Raw genomic sequence first — 22,737 nt, forward strand, 5'->3', positions numbered from 1 at the left:
CGACAGACGAATTTCGAATGTCGTTTATTTATTTATTTATTTATTTTTGGAGTAGCTAAACCAGAAATTTGTGCGTGAAGTGCGATAAATGTGGGCTATAATATAATATCCTGTTCTCTTTATGAAATAGTTTCGTCCGTTTATTTGATGACATTTCTGTTTTATATTTTTGAAAATAAAACCAAAAACACTGAACAATTGTCGGAAAGGCCTTGAGTTGTCTAAAAAACTAGACCAGCTTTTTCCCACATGTTATAGAATTCTTTTATAATACTAAAATACATTCTCATAAGAGAAAATGAAATTATTACATAAAATACTTGTTCGGTGTTCTATTCGATATTTTCCAGTTATTTAATCAATTTTCTCGATTTATTATTTGCATATGTTTTACAACGAATATAATAATACAGTCAATATGATTTGTAAAACTGAAAAATTGTATAAGAATGTACTTTTGATTAAAATCTGACAAAATTAATTTTATTATAATTTCTTAAATATACATTTTCATTTTTTTTGTTTTTTTGTGCTATTTTTGTACCATTTGATCTTACGATAACATCTCTTCATATGTAAGCTTGGAACTACTGTATATATCCTTTATAATTGTACATTTGAATATATAAAAACATTTTAAACATAATATATGATATTAATTATTAAATATTAATGTCATATGCATAGTATAAGTGATGTAGACTATATATATATAATTTGTTAATATATATAATACATTAAATAATTCCCTATATTTTTTATGCAATACTTTCTTTTAAGATATGTTTGTAACATATATTGTTTCGTATAAAATATAATGCAATATTCAATGAAAATGTATTTTCGTAGAAGTTTTAGAAGAGAGAACCGGTTTAAGGAAGAGAGATTCACCCGGCCAATGACGTCTGGGTGTAAATTTTGGCAACATTTACGTGATAAAAGTAGCTTCTGTTTCTCTGCCAACATTTTATATATCGAAAGCACGTTATTTATCACCTAGGCTCGGTTACGAGTTTCAATTATTTTTATATTCTAGATTATTATTTTTCGTTTTAGATTTTTTTTTTTTTTTGTCAATAATCCGTTTAATGTAACAAAACCTACAAATATACACAAATTCATAATTATTGCAATAATCCCTATGAATATAATAACTATTCTTTATACAATAATTTAAAAAAGAAATTAAGAGAACTACTATCGTAAAACGTTCTTGGAAGCAATTCTTTAGATATTTTTAGCTTTCTAAAAGATATCTTTATGTTTGGGAATCTTATATTTTTTATATTTATGGAAATTGGTGATCTGCATTCTGTATTAGCTTTATAATTAGGTGGCGTGCACATATCGCGACGACAGATTTTGCTTCACTTTTTACTCCCACCCCCTTCTGTAAAGAATTCGTCATTTGCCAATCACCATGTACATGTACTCCCTCCTCATTTACATATACAATCACAATGTGCAATAAATGTCAATTAACAACACAATATTCCAAAATAAATAATTTTGAATGCATAGACACTCGGATGACCTCCCCTTCTTCATCTCGATGTCGTCGCAATAAATACACGCCGCCTTACTAGTTCCTTTAACTAACTTCTCAATAGCAGGCCACAATGTAAGCATTTGTGTCTTATTCGGCATTAATTTGCTTAGTTTATTTTCATGTATTGTCTTCATATTTATTTATTTACCCGGAGCAATTTAACGTGAAAAGCTCTTGTGCCAAAAGACAATCCCTAACTAACTTTGAATATAAATGGAGATAAGAAAGCTCTCTGTAGTTCAACCAATTGTTGTAGGGAAATTTTATTGAAGAAAAACGTATCAAATTTAAAAAGGAAGACAAGAAAAATTTGAAATAATTACCTTTCTTTAAATTATAAGTTACTTATTTTTTAAATATTTTTTTCCCTGTTTTGGTATCTTTACAATAGGTAGATATAATTTCAATCCATAATTTATTAATGTTCATGGCTGTGATTAAAATTACTTGGCGCTTGACTTCCTAAATTTATCGTAAACCAACACAGTGAAAGCTGCAACTCAGTTTTTTTTTAAATAATTAATCTCTTTTAATAATTAATAGCATATTGCCGCGGTTGGAATATATAACGATTGTTTCTATTGGTTGCCGAGTGTGGCATGTGGCTCGAGTAATTACTTAAATGCTCTCCTTCTACCACTTTGATTTATAATGTTAAAGAATTGAAGCATTTTCTTGATTATCTTCACACGTAAAAGTAAGTTAAATACTATTACTATTGAACATTTTTTCAAAAATTAGCTTTTCTATATTTATTAACTGTTAGTGACAATCTATCGTTATAAAATTACAATAATAATAATAAGCTAAAATATCATTTATATTAACTTTATTTTAGCTTAAAGTATCGAATTTATGAGATTTAAAAGTTGTTCTTAAAATTTTATTAGATTTATATTAACTTTAAAGGCAGAAATTAGCAGCCGCATTCTTTTTAAATTAGTTAATGATACAATAATTAACTGATTTAGAAAGGATAAGGATATTAATTTCCTAAACATTATAAATATCGGAAATATCGGAAATAATTTTGGAGAATTTGTCATTATAAGTACGTTTCACTAAACAATCATAAAAAAAGAGCGTAGAGTTGAAAAAGCAATAATTTTTTTCAAAAATTCTACCTTATCTTTTTATTATTTTTCATTCTAAAAATAGAATAATACTTCATGTCTTTTATAATTTTATTTTTGTGCTATAATGTTTAGAATGTGATATTTCATCCAGAATATTTCTAAAAGAATTTAAATAAGTGCCTGCATATGTAGTTATGTAGTTAATTTCATTTAAAATTGAGAGCTGAAATCTAAACTTAAATTAGAATTAAATTTATATCCAAAATTGTTAATGAAGGATGAAATTATCTTTGAAGATTTAATTCATAGAAATTGTGATTTAAATCAAAAACTAAAAGATAAATAATATAAAATAGATCTAATTAGACTAAATTTCTTAGGATATCAGTATCAATTCGCTAAATACAGAACATGTTTCGTAAAACCGACAATCAGATTAAATTTGATATTTTAATTTGCATCAAATTGATATCTTTCCCTAAATTAAGCGTGAACACTTATTGTACTGTAAAAGTATATCAATAAAGCACTCAAAGTATTCATCATCTTGAGTTTAGTTTATTTTAAGATATTTAAACTAAAAAAAACGTTTTAACGTCTTAGAAATACTAAAAATATCACTTTTAATTCCTTTAACGTTTATTATATACTTTTAATTACTTTTATTTTCGTTATACATAGAATAAAATTAAAAAGACGTAACAGAAGGCCTTTATCTAGATGTAAGTAAATAAGAATGTTTGTTTGTTTGTTTGTTCGCTATACATTCCCAGGCCGTTCGACCAATTGCTACGAAACCCGGCATTTACAGTTAAATACGTCTAACTTAGATAATGTCGTACACCCACCCCAAAATATCTGTTACCGCTAAAGCTCGAAAGCCTTTAATGTGTACATTACCTAGCTAATCTCCAGATTAACTAGGTTGATCCGTTATCAAGAGTTTTCCGCATTTTACCTAGGTAATCTGCACATTAACGATTTCCGTATCGTCAAAGTTCAAAAGTTTGTTTTTCTCATTTCCTTTCCCTACTACTTCCCGAAGAAGACAGAGCAAAAACTGATGCACGCTCAATTTTAGCTGTGGTTCTTAGTAAAAGAGAGGATGGCTTTTATAAACTTGGTAATAAACGGGTATTTTAAAACAATTGTATGCAAAATCTGAATTCAGTGTTTGTAAAGAGAGATTTTTAACGAAAGAACATGTCCCTGCTGTAGAAATATCTTTACGTCAAACAGCGATAAAACAATACCTTCGTACTGGGCAGGGTTTCAGAAAATGTGACTGCAAATCTAAATGTACTACAAATAGGTGTGCTTGTCGCAACCAACTGCTATGTAATTCAAAGTGTCACCAATCTTTAGATTGCACTAATAATTAAGCACAATTTTATCATATGTTTTGCAAATGCATTTCCCTAATTGTAATATTTTAAACCGTTTGATTTTTTATATTACAGTCTTTTAATTGATTGATGATTCATTCTATCAACTAATTTGTTGATTGTTTGATCGTATTAACTTGATTCTTTAGATATCGAAAATGAAATAAATAACATTATGTTAATTTAAGCGTACAGAAACGTTGCTGTTAAATAGACTTTTACTATTGAACATTTTTTCAAAAATTAGCTTTTCTATATTTATTAACTGTTAGTGACAATCTATCGTTGTAAAATTACAATAATAATAATAAGCTAAAATATCATTTATATTAACTTTATTTTAGCTTATTATTATAGATCTTATTTTCACATTTACCGAGTGCCTAGTAGGTAATGTGCAGATTACCTAGATAATTTGAGAAATGGAACAATTTTCGAAACTTTCACGGATCACCCTAGTTAATTTGGAGATTAGCTAGGTAATGTACTGTACAGTACACATTAACGGCTTTCGAGCTTTAGCGGTAACATATATATATATATATATATATATTATATTCACCTAATTACTGCGACAATGATATACTGCGAAATAGACGCTATATAATTACTACGACAAATAGTATTGATATAGAGCACTGTTGTTACCCTGTGAAAAATCTAAGTATTTAGGCTAATTTTCCACGTCACATGACTCGGATTTTTTCATTTCTGAATGGTACTTTTTAATTCTAATAAGCGTCCTCACGTAGCCGAGTGCATAAAACCATCAAACTCTGGTAGTTAGTCAGTCGTGGGTTCAGGCATGGAAAACAAGGTTTCCCGGGTTTTCTCCACCTTAGTAAGGTCCAGCTTCCCATAAAAGTCTTCCTGGGATGCATCTCTGAACAGATCGCTAACGTGTCCCGTTGCCGTAACCAAATAAACCAACTAATTCTATAGAGCGATTATTTATTGTGACATCGTCACAATGCCGGGCTGCAAGTTTTCGTCAAAATGTTCTCAATTTTTTAGTGGTGGTCTTGCCCTGTACGTCATACTTTTCCTGTTAGCAATAGAGTCGTGCTAGTTATTTATCTAACTCTGTTCAAGGAAAATTTTTAAATTGAAGTAACGTGATTTTCGTTCCTAACCGGAAATTTCTATATATTTAAATATGTAGGAACTTCCGGTTAAGAATCTGAGTCTTCTGCCCCTAAGCTTTCTACATTTGTTCTCGACTTTCATGTATCTAACTCTTTTTTCGAGATCGAGGAAGGACAGACATACAGACAGGCAACAGTCGAAATTTATAGGTCTACAATTTTGTATAACTGTTCTTTTTTGTATAGAACAGTCAAGAACACATTTAAGATACAAAATTCTTTGGAATATTGAGCTATTTGAATTCAAAAAATAAATTACAGTATTATATATATACAATTTAAAATAACAAAATCATAAAATAGATTTTAAAAAAACGTTGGTTAAAGGTTGAAAAGTTCGTTACGGTTAATAAATAATTCTCAGTGATATAAGATGTTTTTGCGTAAGTATAACATAAAAGCAATTATTCTCAGTTTTAGACTTTTATTTAAACAAGTCATACGAAGTCCTTCGGACATTAAGGTTAGCAACTGGATTATGTGCGGAGCCATCATAACCTGTAACACGGATCTGTTTTCAAATTTTGATAGTAGACCAGTATTAATTAGTAGTGGTTGACCATCCTCTCTTCCAGGAGGAGGTCAACGACTACTTTTCCTCGAATTACTTCAACCCCCTTCCGGAACGGTCCCGAATTTCTATCAGACCAGCGGTATGGTGGTGTGTCCTGGGCTTAAAATCCTAGACTTCTGACACCAGTATGACCGGAGGGTCGGCACCTCTTTGATGCCTTGTCAGGACTGACACTACAGTGTCTCGGTTGACACGGAAGCCGCGACAGCAAGTTTAGTTTGGGTTAAAAAGTAGGTCATACGAGCGGCTGCGTGAGTAAGCGATCGGGTTCCGGATGGAGACGGAGAGACAGCCCGACGAAAGTAAAAGTACTCAGACACCAAAGTTAACAACTAAATAACTATTTAATTTCAATGAAAAGGAGTACAGTACATGATAGACTACAATACACAGTATATATATATCGAGATATATATCTATCTAATGGTTGCGAGAGAGAGAGAGTTCACATGAGATAGATGCGCGCGGAGATAAATACTTTGTAGAGGATCTTGTAGAGCAGGGAAGGGTAACCTTTTTCTACGAAAGGGCCGTATTTCAAAACTTTTGAACTAACGCGGGCTGCACATAAGAGAGAAGAGGGGTACAATGTCGGTAAATCACAATTCTTTATTCATATATAATTATAAATTTGCATAGGTATACTTAATATAGCTCCTGGCACTGATCTAAACGTAATATATCGGAAATATTTGGTTAAATATTAGTCACTGCTAGTTTTAAATTAGTTTCGATGTGTCTGTTAGCCGGTTTCTAGTTTTAATTTTTACTAAATTCATTGCGAAAAAACTATTCACAAACATAAGTTGTAGAAAATAACGTTTGAATTTTTATTGAATACTTCCTTAGGCTGGGAAATTGATATATTTATTCATATTTTATGCCACGCGGGCAGAATGCGGCCCGAGGACTGCAGATTGCCCATCCCTGTTGTAGAGGATGGCGATCTGATGCGTGCCGGTTGGGTCGATAGGAAGAAAGTTCGAGATGACAGTTCTTATTCCGGGTGTACAATTGATAATATTGCCGTAGGCGAGAAGGATGACGTACCCGTAGAGATAATAAAATGATGTATCCGACGATATAATAGAACGATATATCGAACGTATAATAAAACGATGTATCCAAATGTATCCGAAATTTTAGGCACAGGGAAAACGATCGGCCCGATTGAGGAACTGGCGACGACTGCTTCACTGCCCGTTTGGTGTTATATTAAAACGATGAAATTGGGATAGCAGGTCAGAAAGTCCCGTGAAAGCGCCTTTATCCACGCCGAGAACTTAAAAGGAGATATACAGGTGTGAAAGTTTACAAATACTTGGTAAAGTTGATGTTACGACGTTAAATTGTTTAAGTTGAAGTTCGGATTCTCATAGTGGCATTGGGATTGGAAAATCCAAAATATGAGGTTACCAGCCTGCACAAAATATGATTTAAGTGGTTTTCGAGAGTGCCGAGTTAAAATATTTGGTCCGTTTTTTGCAAAATTTGATTCGTTGGCAGATTACCATTTGATATTCGACTTTGCATGGTACAGTTTCTTAGAGTTAACATTAGAAAAAAATACGATATCTGAAAAAATTGAAGATATATTTTCAATTGATATATTACTTTACCAATGAAATTGTGCCATTTCGTACCGTTCGAGTATCGCGATAAGCCTGACAATAGGCTAAAAAACAAAACTCTTTTTATGGTTTTTGTTTTAATATTTATTATTTTATATAATTACGAATGTTATCTTACGTAAGAGTTTATCACACCGAGTGATAAATCTAACACAATTTAAAGAATTTTAAAATGCGTGACATTAGGAACTTGGTGTTTTAAACAGATAACATTCGTAGTTATATAAATTAAATACTATAATATAATATAATAGAAGGGTTAGAAGTAGGAAAGAATCTATTTTTAATGTTTGTTGTTATTGTTTGCCCGAGCAACGCCGGACTCATCTGCTAGTTAATAATAAATCTTTAAGTTGAATGACCTTTTATTGTCAGCATTAAAAAAGTACCATATTCTAGATAATTTAGATGCTTTATGATATGTAGAGTTAAAATGTTAAAAAAATGTACTCATAAATAAAAATTCTTAAATTAGATTGCAATAAATATAAATTCCTCTATTGAGCTATTTAAAATACTCCGATTTCGAAATTATATTATAAACTGATTGATTAACATGATGTGTCAATACATTTAAGCTATATGATTCGCTGCGACTGCGCACGTTATGGATGGGCCTGATTCGCAATAGCATACCGTATTTCCGCGGATATAAGAGCATGATGCTCTTACAGATGGGACAAAATGGTACAGTAGAGAACCGAAAATCGGAATCAATTGGGGGCTGGGGTTGTTCAGATTAGGGATTTGTTCCGATTACGGTCTATGTACGAAAAAATATATTAACCTGTCCGATGTTCAAATTTTTCTCCGTTGCGTGTCGCTTTGTGTTGAATTTTCGTCGATTTTAAGCCTAACGAAAATTTTTATAATAATAATCGAGGCTATCGTATCGTTAAAAATTATTTCTGCATTTTGTACAAACAAAATAAATATACTGAAGAATATAAAAACATGAAAATTATACTTTAGAAGTAAATTTAGTATCAAAAACGTTCGAGTCAGCACGACACAGTCCGACTGAAAATCGTGCCGATTACCGGCCATTCCGATTACCAGGGTGCCGATTTACGACACTCTACTGTACTATATTCCTCGCTACTAAAAAAGAAAACAACTTCTATAGTTTCAGAAGCATTTTTTTTTTAATTTTGGCTTTTTATTTTTAATAATGCTACCACAGAGATGCCACTGAATAGCTACTGTATCAATAATGTTACATTTAATTTACATTGACACATCAGTGCAATTATCTTATAAGCCGAAAAAAGCTGGCATATATAACAGCCTGCTCTTATTTGCGCGTAAATACGGTAAGTGAGGAATGTAGATTAACACCTTATCCCGCGATCATTCGACTATTACAAATTGAAGATGAAATCTAATATTTCGATATTGTTATTTGAATGAATTAAAAATAATCGTTTGATTATAGATTTGAGCTCATAACTCATTTAATTAATAACTTTGAAAAATATGAAGAACAAGGAAAAAATCTTGAAACGAAAATATACTAATTCCTAGATTCGTAAACAACTGAGCTCCAAAAGAACCACATTCAGCCAGCTATGAAAATTTACAGCTTCATTTGCTTTTTATTTTTAGGATGTTTCGGCCTAAGCTTTCATCAAACTATCCAAAATTTGAACGGAGGTTTATTAAAATGACCCAACGGCCGTATTAACAACCAAGGATAAAGAGTTACAGTTAGAAGTTAATCTATTACTATTCTATTCATGTTACGTTGCGTACTAAAAGTACGCGACGTAACTTATTGGTTAACTTCTAACTTTAACTGGTTTGGAATACAAACATAAAAGTTACGTAGTTAAACTTTTCAAATCTCCAAGTTTTTCTTATTGAAAACGTAATAAGTTATATCATTTTGCAATGCCATCGTTTTGACGTTCGTTTAAATTTCATACACACAGTTTTAAGATATAGTCCTTAAAAAAGTAAACAAAATAAAATTCATCCACATGTTAAAAGTTGCAGCTTCGATATCAAAAAATCAAGAAAACACTAACTACGAAAGTTCACAAGGAAAAATATTTTAATAATTAATTCAATTTTATGATTTTGTTTTGAATTTTCTCATAATCAGTTTAAAATTTTCAAAATTCTAGCTCAAGACCAAATACTGTATGACTAAAAAAATACCTATCCAGAATAAGAAAAAGTCAAATTGATAACTTCGAAAAATATATAATATGTAGCCTACTATCCAATGTTACAGTACAAATTAATTTAAAAAGAAATTAGCTTTGAAATGAAAATAAAAAGAACAATTAATGCTGTAAGAAATAGGATAATTGGAGAAAATGTTATGTATTCTTTACATTAATGCGTGTACATTACAGAGAGTACGTTAGATAAAAACTTGCAAGACTAGGAGATTAATTTAGTAATTACTAATGCAGAAAAAATATAATTATATACATTATTTTTCGGATCCAGAAAGAGATTCATGATTACGCAGTATCTATGGTAATTCTGAACATTCGGAATTAACAGAATATAATAATTTTGAAGGGAGAAGTATGTTAAGCAATCGAAAATCTTTTCCGAGTATAGATTTACGGAAATTACACAGGTCTGCAAAAAAAAAAAAAAAAAAAATATTTCAGCTGCATGGCATATTTTTGCTGAATTATATGTTTTAAAGAATGGAGATTCTAAAAATGACTTCCGTAACATCCCATCACGTACAGGTTTTTTGAAAAATAAAAACAAATTTTTGATAAAACTATTATTTATTACAATGAACTAAATATATTATATTTTCTTACAACTAATCAAAAGATTGTTCTGATATTTATACACAATTTTAGATCTACTCTTTTTTCTTATGAAACCTTTTCTTCTTCTCTTTGATGCTTCTCCGAACTCGTTTCCGATTTCCTTCTCTGGTTTCTCGATTGAGCATCCAACAGTAGTCAGCCAACATATTGACATCCCATTTTCGTTGGTAATGTCTCTCGATATCACGGATATCCTGGTAAAATCTTTCATCCTGTTCTTCACTGTATTCTCCAAAGTTTTCGGGAAAGTAGTCAATATGGGAGTGTAAGAAATAAACTTTTAAGCTCATCTTGCATCCTTGAGCTTCATACGCTGCCAGCATGCGTTGTACAATGGTTTTGTAGTCGGGGTCCTTAGTATTTCCCAAAAACTTATGCACTACATTCTTGAAAGAGTCCCATGCTTCTTTTTCCTTTTCTCCCATTGTTTCCAAAAAGAGGGGATCAGATAAAAGTTTTCTTATGTAGGGGCCAGTGAAAACTCCCTCCTTTAACTTGGCTTCAGACAGTTTCAGGAACTTGGAACACAGATGTCTGAAACAATCACCATCTCTTGGCAGTGATTTGACAGACTGCTTTATGAGTCCCAATTTAATATGAACAGGTGGTAATAAAACTTTTTCTGGGGAACCAATGTCGTATTGATGACGTTTTTCTCGCCGGGGGTTATACTATCTTGTGGTGGCCAATCAGTTTTTGTCCAGTACAGCTGTCCCGCTCTACTATTTCATAAACAAAGAAAGCAAGGATATTTTGTATAACCTCCCTGCTGACCCAACAACATGGTTAGTATTTTGAAATCTCCACAAATCTTCCATTGATGCTCTTGATATCTGACTTTCTCAAGAATCGTAGCCAAGTCGGTATAGTTTTCTCTCATATGAACCGAGTGTCCCATAGGAAGAAATGCAAATACATTTCCATTATGCAGCAAGACTGCTTTGAGGCTAGTTTTAGACGAATCAATAAATATGCACCATTCTGATGAATCATATTCTATTTCAACGCACTTCATGAGCCCATGGATATCATTACAATAAACCAGATTTCCCTCTTTGGAGAAAAACTGAGTAAATTCTCTCTCTCGATGCCTATACCACGAAAATGAGGTCACAGATGATAGCAGATTTTTGTTTTTTAGCTTTGATCCTAGCAATTCGGCTGTATCTTTTGAAAGATCTTACTAGGTCGTTGAGCTCACTCTGAGAAAAAAGTTGAGGTCCTTCGTCAACAGAAAAATCTGAGCTAGATTCGTCCTGGAAAGCGAATGTGTCTGAGTCCTTTGACTCACTCAGGATGTCATCTAAATTAGAAGGTGGCTGTGGAACTGGTATTTCAGAACCATGGGACACTGGACAAATAGCTGAATCAAGGTTAGGGTAAAATATTTTCTTTTTATTTTTTGTATTAAATCCTTTAACATCTACCGAACAGAAGTAGCAGTCGGTTGTATGATTTTTCTGTTCACGCCATATCATAGGAATGCCAAAACGAAATGAGTTTTTCTTACCCTTAAACCACAAACGATGATCTTCCTCGCATCTTCTGCACACCTTATGCGGAGCCCATGCTTTGTCTTGATCTCCAAGTTTCAATTTGAAATACGCAAAATAAACTTTCTTCACAAACTCACTTATGTTTCTTTGTTGACTTTTCACTGTATATTCACCACAAACATAACAGAAGCTGTCGGGAGAAATTACACAACCTCTGCGAGCCATATTCCAGAAATGAAAATACAAGCACAGTAGCATTCGAATGCTGGATATAACTGAGTGTGGCATTAGATGGCCAGCGAGATACTGAACTTATTTAGCTAGTTGAAACATGATCTAATCGAACAGCAGGTTGTTTATATTTATTCCTAGTATCCCAGATAACATGTCAAAACATGATATCTGGGTAATATTACTTACTATCAACTTTTAACCTGTTCCTACGCAATCATGCGACCTTCCTCCTAACGCTAAAACTACTTAACCCACCTTCCCCTACCACTACTCTCTTCAATCATTAACATTTTTATTTATTATTTTATTGCCAATTCCAGCTATAATTGATAGAATTAATATGAGAAGTCTTCGTTTTAAGGCCATTTTTTAAATAAAAAAAATGCTAAATTTTATGTTAACTAGGAATTTTACGATAAATACAAACAAAACTTTGAGGGTAACAAAAAAGATTGACGAAATGGAATTTTTTTGGTATTTTTTTCGTTTTTACCAAGTTCATTGAAATCTATACGAAAATGTATAAAAATCCCATGCAATTTTTTACTTGCAGACCAGTGTTATTTATGAACGTAAGGCTTCTCTGCATTCCAGATTTCTTGTTTAAGTATGTCGCGGTTGATAAAGTGACATTCTTTCTAAAAAAATTTAGATTTTCTGATTTTAAAATTTATTATTTTGCAGATATTTTAAAATTAAAGTAATATCAAGTAAATAAAAACTTTATTCGTCAAAAAAGTAAAAATTTTCGATAGTTTATAGAATTGATTCATAATGAAGTAGTAAATTTCCATTAATTATTCATTAGAATTATTTATTAGAGCATTTTATATTATTTGAAATGCATTTAATTGTGTTGTTCTAAAGCGAAACTTTATTATTATTATTATCGGTAGAGGATCTAGAACCACGATACTCAACCTGCGGCCCGCGGACCGCATGCGGCCCACTGAGCTTTTGTGAGTGGCCCGGATGTGACCCGTAAATAATGCAGTTAAAATGTAAATTTTGAAACTTTTGCGGCAAAAAATAGATTCGATCACTTCGCCCACACTAAGTCCCTTTTATCCTTTCTGTAAGAAAATGTGCTCAAATTTTACGTTGTTCGCATCAACGTATCTGCGTGAAACGTCATACTCAAAAATGAAATATGCAAAGAACATATATATAGAAATCGGCTTACTGATTCACACCTGGATGCCATTTTACGAGTAGCATGCAGCAGTTACAAGCCTAATTTAAATGAAATTGTGAGAAAATGTTCGCAATATCAACAGCACACTAAATTTCTAGGGTGAGTGAGAAATTATGTTTTTTATTATAATCGTTATGTTCCGGCCCGCGTGTAATAGCTATCACGTGTATGTGGCCCGAGAAAAAAAAAAGATTGAGTAACACTGATCTAGAAGAATCCAAAAGTAGACTAACTCGAAAATTTAAAATATTTAAATATTTATAATTAGTACTTCGTTTCGCATGTTATCTTTTAGTATCCAACGATCTCGGGTCTCCAAGCATTTTTGGAACTCGGGATCGAAACCAGCCAAAGAATTCCAGAAATTTTTTGTCAATGGTCTGTCCTGAATACATCTGTCCATCCCTCACCATCGAGATTTACTCTTGGGGAAAAAACTCTCTTAAGGCCCTCTATGTGTATATATACATATATATACAGAATCTTCTAAAAAGAATGCTACTTTAAAATTATTGTAATATTGTTAATTATGTTAACTATCATCTGAGAACCTTATAGTGTACATTTACGCATTGGAAAACTACCGTCCAAGTTTCACATTTGCCCATTATAATTTCTGTGTGCACCTCGTGTCACATGGCACACATACCACCGATGCTCAGATTCTTCATTCACTCACTACTTCATATCTATTGTCATTCCTTCTACAGTAGTCACAATTTAACTGCAGATTACTCATGTTACACAATGCGACTTTGCGAACTTCAGAACACAAAACGCCTTCTCTGTTGCGGAGTCGCCATTTTCGTTTACAGCGCTTCCTAGAGATATTAAATAACAAGCAGAAACGCGGGCTAAGCGAATCACTTGTTTCATCCCTGGTCAAAGGTGTTAGAAAACAAAAATGTCGCCCTCATTGGGAAATGATTCATGAACAATGAAGACACAAAGGAGAGGTCAATTGGAGGCATTATTCTTTGTCTGGGGACCAAAAGAGGAATGGACAGCCAGGCTCAAAGAAGGAAGTGAACGAAGAACTTACATATATATTATATATACTATATACACATTAAACCATTGATTTTACGGAATAATTGGGAAAGAGTTGTCCGCTACTGTCGAAAGTTAAATGAAATGTGTTTTATAAACACTAATAATAAGTTAAAAGGTGCAAGGTACGTTAAAATGTCATTATAATGCATAAGTATGAATAAAATAATAATATAAGGTAGTATTGAACATTGAGTAATTTATTCCCATTGATTCATTGTATCAACCGTTTGGTATGCTCTATTTGCAAACAAAAAAAGTTTTAAATTTTTCCTGTACGACAAATTTTTTATCCGTTAGTCCAAAGTTTTCTAAATCGAAAGTTTACTGTATAGATGTTACGAAAATTATTGTTAATATGGAAAATAACGACAATGATCAGTCCATAACGTTATCGTCTAAGAATATGGGGAAATAACGTTTTAGTCCGGCCAATAACGTTATTGTCCTATCAAGTTGGATAATGATAATACTTTCAATAACTGCATATTATCGTTTTCTCCCAATGCACTGTAGAGGGAATGCAGTCACGCGACAAACGTCATTGCTCCGCCCAAGAAAACAATCGTCTGTCATATTGGTTGCTCGTTTCACGTTACCTTGCTCGTTCACTCTATGATGTTAACGTGGAAGAAAGGAATCTTACCTGGCTATGCAGCCGATTTAAAAGGTAATGATTCAAAGATAAAATTTGATAAAATATAGAAAAATTTTCTTTTATTGGATAGCACCCATATGAAATGAAACTAATGCATTTTTCTTTCGAGATTCATGATGAAAGTCTATCAATAAAAATTTCAAAATAATCTATTATTATGGCAACATTTTCTTCAAGGCAGTTTTTAAATATACTAAGCATTGTTTGCTGTAAAATGTTCCTATCTGGGCTATGAATTAAATCAGACAAACGAACACACAAAACATTTGCCCATTTTACCAGAATTCTTGAAACTGATGATCGTGAAATATGTAGGCAAGATCCTGGTGACATAAATGCATTCTTAGTGTTATCAAACACATCAAAAATTCCTGAAACTGTTAATTTGCTTTGTTCCGAATGATGAACAACAGCAGAACATAAGTCAAATACAGCCAGAAGGACATTGAAGTTGACCACTCCTGTAAAAAATCTTGTGTTTTCATTTCCGTGAAATGACTCAAGGGAATAGAAATCATTTATGGTGGCTGTTTCTTTTAATGTTGCCAGTTCTCTCTGAAGTGCATCGCATTCCTGCTCCAAATTATGTATCATAATGGAAGTATGTTCTGTTTGTGACATAGATATACCGTATTTTACGGACTTTAAGACGCTACGGACTATAAGACGCACCTGAATTTTGGAGGTAATTTTTCGAAGAAAAAAGTGCGTCTTATAGTCCGTAAAATACGGTAATTCTTTTTTCGTTTTCAGTTTGCACGTAAACAATACTCCTTCCATTATTGCACAAATCTGAAGCTGTTTTTAAATTTACAACACTTTTTGAAAGTTCTTCTTGCGAAGTCTCTTTCATAGAAGAAACTTCATAAACTTTTTCATTGGAAAAAACCACAGTCTGATGCAGTTTTTTTGGAATCTACTTTTTCTTCTTTTCATAGCACGTTGATATCGTTCTTGTCTTGCTCTTGGTTCCTTTAATCTACTACTTTCTCCCGTGTTTATTGTCGGTGCCCAATCTGGAGATTCTAAATCAGACAGCTTTGCTGGTTTTCCTTTAAATAACAAATAGTTTCACAACAAGTTTTGCTCACATACACATACACTTTTGTGTTCACAAGTAGAGAAAAATGGGGAGCAGTAAGACAGCAAAATTGATAACAAGAAAGCAACTTTACAAGGCAGAATTTCCATCAGTAGCCCTTGCAATTCATTCTGATATGTTCTTTCATGCCATAACAGTTTGAAAAAATTAAATGATATTATTTCCTTCGTAAACATTACTGTTTTATTTAACTATTTTTTCTGCTCTGTAATTTGGCTTTAAAACATTCAGTCCAGGTATGAAAGGAGATATTATGATAAGAAGTTTGTCTTTTTATTGCACCTTTTACTTCAGTTTGTTTAAATATTAAGTAAAATCCTACATTTTATTTGTAACCTTTAGATTAAAAGTTAATTGTGTCACTGTCTGTATCCATTCTGAAAGGAACAAAGGATTTTATGACTCCACGAAAGAATTTTCTCAAAGATGGTTGGTTCGTAATATTTTACTGTCTCACCAATTTTTTCTTCAGGGCATCCATTATTTTTCTCAGGATAAAAAAATCGTCGTGAAACAACTGTTTAGTTGGATTAAAGCGTGAATTAAGAAAAGCATCTTACTGTTTTCCACTCCAGCTATACGAATTACAAGTTAGCGCAAGCTCAGTTTATAAAAATTATTACCAAAAACAAGATCAATTATGTACATTTACCTGAAATGAAATGTTTATTGCAAACATGTTTATTATCCGTCACAGAAGAATCGGTAAAGTTTTGCCTGCTAATTCTGGCAAGCCATTCCGCTCGCCTTTGCCGTGAAAGATCTTCGGGTTTTTTTTTTATCTTGATCGGTCGTTTTTCCGAATTCCGGCGGTAAATTAATTTACCACCGGAATTCGGAAAAACGATCTATCTTTATGCTTTCTGAGGTTGGAATCGCAACCAAATACTACGCAATGAACCATAATAAATTGAAATTAAAAACGATAAATGATGTTCTGAAATTTGACGTATTACATTTATTGATTTTTGGTCATTAATATGTTTTATATAAGTTTAACTTAACTGAAAACATTTCATTTCAATTTCTGATTCGGTTGCAGAATCCGGTTTCGGGCGGACCTTACCTGTCTGTGAAAAATATAACGGTACCAGATCCGATACTCGAGGAAAAGTATCGGTATCGGCGGTATCGTGAAGTCCATATTCGGGTAAGATCTTTTCTACAAAGAACGTGTCATATAATATCGTTTTTAAGAAGACATAATTTTAGAATTCATCAAAATTTTGTAAACGATTTTATATAGCACTTCAAATTATTTGGCGAATAATATTGTTCGTTTAGCCATCAGCAGGTTATTTTGTCCAGGTTTCAGATGCACAACAATTCCAAAATCTAATTATTTAATAAAAACGTGATACAAAACTAATATAAATTAAGTAATAAAAATATATTTTTTGTCTTGTATTAGGTAGCTGAGGGGATAAGCTTCTAGGCTATATTGCCCCGCGGTAAAGTGTGACGTAATTGTCATGTAATAGTTGTATGCGTTTTATGATGGTCTTTACGTGAGGAATAATGCCTTCCGGGAGGTCTTTTAAGGGTAACTGGCCCCTATTCAGGCGTTACAGATTTTTTGTTATTGATTTAATTCATACATATTTATGGGTTTTGAAAAGCGTTAAGCCTCATATGTATCACTGCCACAGGCTTAATCTTATGAACTGTGTCATCAAATTTGTTTGGATTTTAATGACTATACACTTCACCAACATTAAAAACTGTTTATAATAATTGATTTATACAGACAGACCGCATTAAAAGTATTTGAAATATTTGTATATTAAGTCAGGAAGAGGAATTGTTTTTTTAATGGAGAATTTATTATTAAATATTTTTCTCCATTCCTTCCGTGTGAAATACAAATGCTATTTTATGTTATTATCATTTGAATTCTTTTTGAAGAAAGTTGTGTGAAAAAATATTTTAACCACAAGATTTATATGAATAAATAAAAGCAACAAAACTTACCATAAAGCGATTTAATAGCCAGATGACAGCGATTTGAGCCAGACGATATTAACTAATCTGAATTTTGCCACTGGAGGGCACTTCGCGATCCATTTTACGAATTAAAAACAGAAAAATTTTATTGTTTTATAACTGTTTAATATGATTAATATTTTAAAGAGATTAACTATAATTAGTTTTAAAATAAAATGCATTTCATATTTACTTAGAAAATATTATAGTAGAATGAATTTCAATGATGATCAATTTCGACTTAAAGAGATCGGAATTATGAGTAGGGAAATTTCATAAAAATGGAATTCAGTACTGTATTTGAATTTTTTATTAAGCAATACATAAAATTTTTAGAAAAAGGAATTTAATCATTGCTTATTTAAAATGTTTATTAAAATTAAAAAATATTCAATTTAAGAAAATTAAAAATTTATAATCAAGATCGAAACTTGTTTTTTGCTTGTTTGCTAATTTATGGCAATGCAACACGGGCGATCTGCCTAAGGGGGATGCCTTCCGGGAGATCTTTTTAAGGGTAACCCGGAAAAGGGTACGAAGACCGCTTGGCCACTGGTGGGATCTTTATTTTTTCATATCCTAGATTGCACGAGGATCACTTTTTGTTGTAAATGTTATTGAAAATGTTAATTATTTATGTTTAAATAACTTAGATATTTTCAATAAAAAATAAAATATAGTTTTTATTTTATTTATACAGTAAGTCATAAAGTTACTTTGAATGAAGACTGTACTTTTGTATGATCACCGATAGAATCGTTTCTTTCGGTGATCATACGAAAGTACTGTTAGATATACAGATCAAGCCTATCGTTATCCGTAGAACCACCTATCCTCTATATTTAGTCCATATTGTTCTATTCATCGAGTATCATGCATTTCTTGAGTGACATTTCCATTCAATAAATAAATAAAAACTATTATATTTGATAAAATATGTAACTGAATAATCATTCAAAAACAAAAATTGTGAATACTATTGAACAATGGCGAAAATCGGATAATTCTTTTATAGTTAAAATAAGTGAAAGTTGTGACTTAAATGTTGTTTGTGACAAGTAAGGTATAAAAGGCACACCCTTATTTTTAAAAATTTTTGAATTGGAATTATCTCTAAAATACTAATTGTATTTTAGAGATAATTCCAATTCAAAAATTTTTAAAAATAGTTATATTTTTGTATTTTCTTTCTTTTTTAAAAAAAAAAAAAATAATAAAGGAAGTCGGAAAATGAATAATGAAATTTTAGATGAAAATTAATCTTCGAACACAATAAATAATAAAATAAAATGCAACAAAAATAATTAAAATCAAGATATAGAACATAGATGATAATTTGTTTGAACTAAGATAAAAATAAAATAGGGTATATACAGAGTGGTTTCAAAACTCATACGTATTCTATAGATTTTTGGATTCCATCCTACATACCTACTCTATTACACTTGTATAGAAAAGAATATCATATTCAAGGATATCCTAGAAAATTCTCCAATTTTCATGTTCAAATTGAGTAAAACTTGTATAAATCTAAATGTTTTTTTTTTAAAATCAAATTTACCTTTTAATTTAATTAATTCTACATATATCACAAAACATCCAAAGTAAAAGAAAGGAAATATCCGTATACAACTAAAATATTTTCCTTTGATAGATTATAAATAATGTTTTTGTTCTTGTAAGACTTCTCAAAGGATACTTAAACTTCTGTGATAAAATCTTTATACAAACATATAAATTCCAATAAATCAAACATTAAAATTCAATTAATTTAAGAATGATTGTTAATACTAATATAAACAATAAATAAAAATCATTGATTGATTTTTATATTTCTATTTACAGATTTTTAGAATGATTCTAAGCAGCAAATTTCGGAGGACTTTCTTAGTTTTTCTGTGCTTCACGGGTTCCGTGCTGTTAGTGTTTTTTATGATCAGTACACAATATTTAACTATAACCAGCATGAATCTTTATAGAGAAGTGCGTAGTCATTTACCTTTAGTATCTCCTGTCACAATAATTAGTCAAAACGTCACGAACTATCAAACGACTGAAGTACCTTCCCCAACGACTGAAAAATCTGTGGTCAATATTAGCGAAAATGTAGTAGCGGAAGAGCCAATTAAACAGATTATAACTGGAATTTATGAGCCATGCTTCGATTTTCATATTAACAAACCTACCGCGTGTAATGGAATGAAAGCACCTGTTGCTCTAATTGTTATGTCTGCTGTCACGAAAAGATCTGCAAGGAATGCTATTAGGGCAACGTGGGGTGGACACGCTACTAAACTTGGATTTCCTGTGTTGTTTTTATTAGGAAGTACGCCATACCCTCATCAGCAGCTCACTATTGACAAGGAGGATGCATTCTTCCAAGATATAATCCAAGAAAAGTGCTTGGATACATATCGCAACATGACACTTAAAACTGTCACTTTAATGAAGTGGGTGGCAGAACACTGCGTTAATGTGCCGTATATATTAAAAACAGACGATGATATGATGATAAATGTAGATCGTTTGCAACTATTTCTAAGCTCTCTAAATGCAACTAAAACAATATTTGGTAAATTAGCCAGTGGATGGTCTCCTCATCGTTCTCATCTTAGCAAGTGGTATGTACCAAAAAGTGAATATAAGGATCGAGTATATCCTAATTTTACTACAGGACCCGCTTATTTATTTACTTCAGACTCTGCTAGAAGTCTTTACGAGACAAGTTTAAAAGTACCTTTTTTATTCTTGGAAGATGTCTACATGACTGGTATTGTAGCGCAAAAAGCTAGAATTCATCGGTTTTCAAACACTGAATTCAAGAATTATCCTTTGCGAGCCGCTGCCAGAACTTTTAAGAAAATTATTTCCAGTCATGGGCACTCTCCTAGAGACATTTACAAAATTTGGTTTAAATTTTACAAACCAAGTGTGGAAGATGATCGATGACATACTTCATATATACTAATCTTTCTAATATAGTTCCGTTTTAGGAACCTTTGTATAGTTTTTATAATTTTAAAAAGCAAAAGAATAATAAATTTCTTTTTCTAAAATCAAAATATTTATTTTTTTAATATTTTTTAATATAATAATTATTTCCTCCAAGGGGTCGATCAGTGTTCCGCAAACCTGCCACGAATGTTCCATGAAAAAAGATTTTAAAAGATTTTATTGAAAATTTATTCTAATGGACTACAACATATTACTATGTTCGTAGACAATTCCATGTTTCTATTTTATTCAATGCCTTAAAGTTTATTGCTTCATTGTTTCCTGAGAATAGTAAACACGGAATTGCTTGTAAATTTTTGAATATATTGATGCTAATGCTCCGTGTAATAAAACGTATATGAATGAAGGCCTCAGAAAGGTTGAGAATCGTTGTTATATAGGATCGTCATAAAAAAGCTGTAGAAATGTAGAAGTTCTCATAAAACAACTATTTAGGTGATTTAATTCTAGAATTATCTATTATAACTTTTGGGCGGAGCTCTTCGTGAATCAGAAAATATTTTGTCTGTGATCGAAGTTCAAAGTAACCCACGACTAGTAAACATGATTTTTTGCCAATACGTACAACTCGGCAAGGCAGATGTCACGACAAAGCCGGAATTTTGAAATTTGATCTGTGGACCAAGATATTCGAAGTCAAATATCTCCATGTACACTCTATGGGCGGGTTGTCAGTTGTAAGCTCGTCGTGCTCTACAAGTCAATCGAGTTTACGATTGCTGTTAATGTACATACATTAAACGCTGTGACAAATTTGTTATTTTGATCTTTACGACGAGCATTTAACATGCACAATATTGTGACGAAATTAGTTTTTAAAAACTCGCACACGTGTCCTGATGCGGCACATGTGCATGTTTTAACCGATCGCTGGAGTTGGTAGGCTGCTGGCTGCACGTATGCGTTTTAAACTTTTATTGACGTTTATATCGGTAATAACGATGGACGTGCACGTCCTCCCGTACCTGTAGGTTTTAAACTGAACGTTAGAATTTTATCACCGTATCTGTGTTTTTGTGTCAAGTCGGAATCAGAAGAATCTACCCCGTAAAGCTCAGTTTTCTTATCCTAAAAAATACCTAATATCGATTACTAGGGGTATTCGTCCTTCCGCACCCTGCGTTTATTTGTTCAAAAATTTCGTGACTATTCATCGGTTTGCGGTGCCACAATTTCTGTTTTGTTTTCTCTTTTTGTGACAGAGAAAAGTCGTGACGATTTTTAAGCTAAATATTATATATCTAGAAGATAAAAAAAAATCTATACAACTAGAATTATATAGAACAATTCAACTTAATTAAATGACCCATGAGAATTTAATTTTACAGATTTTGCAAATTGCAATTTTCTTTACAGTTTTATAAAATTGCAAACTAAAATATTATAAAACTTAATTTCTGTGAAAAAGTTACAAGAAATTAACTTTTTAGTAAGTTTTTATGTTAAATGCAAACAAATTGCTTTGTGGAAACGATAGCAATTATGTAGTTATTTTATGAAAACTGATTCAAAGCGCTTCTAACTCTAAAAGAATAGAAGCTGTGAATAAATTTTCATAAGTCACTTGCAGTGTTTATGATAGATCATCTCTATGAGAGTTTAATTCTATAGATTTTACTATTGAAGATTACAATTAAGGTGATTGTAATAGAACCTGGTTACCTAGGCATTTGACGATCAACATATCATTACGTATACAAAAACTTAGGTGGCCAGATTTTACCTCAATCACCTTATATCTGAATTCTTACAAAACTGCAGTTTGAAATCGTTATTACAGAACACGTCTATAAGCATAGTTAAGTTAAATTGTAGTTAGTAAAGTTAAATTACTGATACTCAG

General features: G+C 31.7%; 1 protein-coding gene across 1 annotated transcript in view; it reads left to right on the forward strand.

Moving 5' to 3' along the window:
- The window catches only part of LOC136973290 (beta-1,3-galactosyltransferase 1-like), a 28,932-nt gene extending 7,991 nt beyond the window's left edge, over positions 1 to 20,941 (forward strand). Inside the window, exon 2 of the mRNA XM_067268020.1 lies at positions 19,725 to 20,941. Within this exon, the coding sequence (XP_067124121.1) occupies positions 19,734 to 20,828 (1,095 nt within the window). The 5' untranslated portion in view covers positions 19,725 to 19,733 and the 3' untranslated portion in view covers positions 20,829 to 20,941. The remainder of the gene's footprint in view (positions 1 to 19,724) is intronic.
- Positions 20,942 to 22,737: the final 1,796 nt, after the last annotated feature.

The sequence above is a fragment of the Centruroides vittatus genome, unplaced genomic scaffold (assembly GCF_030686945.1).
Source record: "Centruroides vittatus isolate TY-2023 unplaced genomic scaffold, ASM3068694v2 contig_3127, whole genome shotgun sequence".
NCBI lineage: Eukaryota > Metazoa > Arthropoda > Arachnida > Scorpiones > Buthidae > Centruroides > Centruroides vittatus.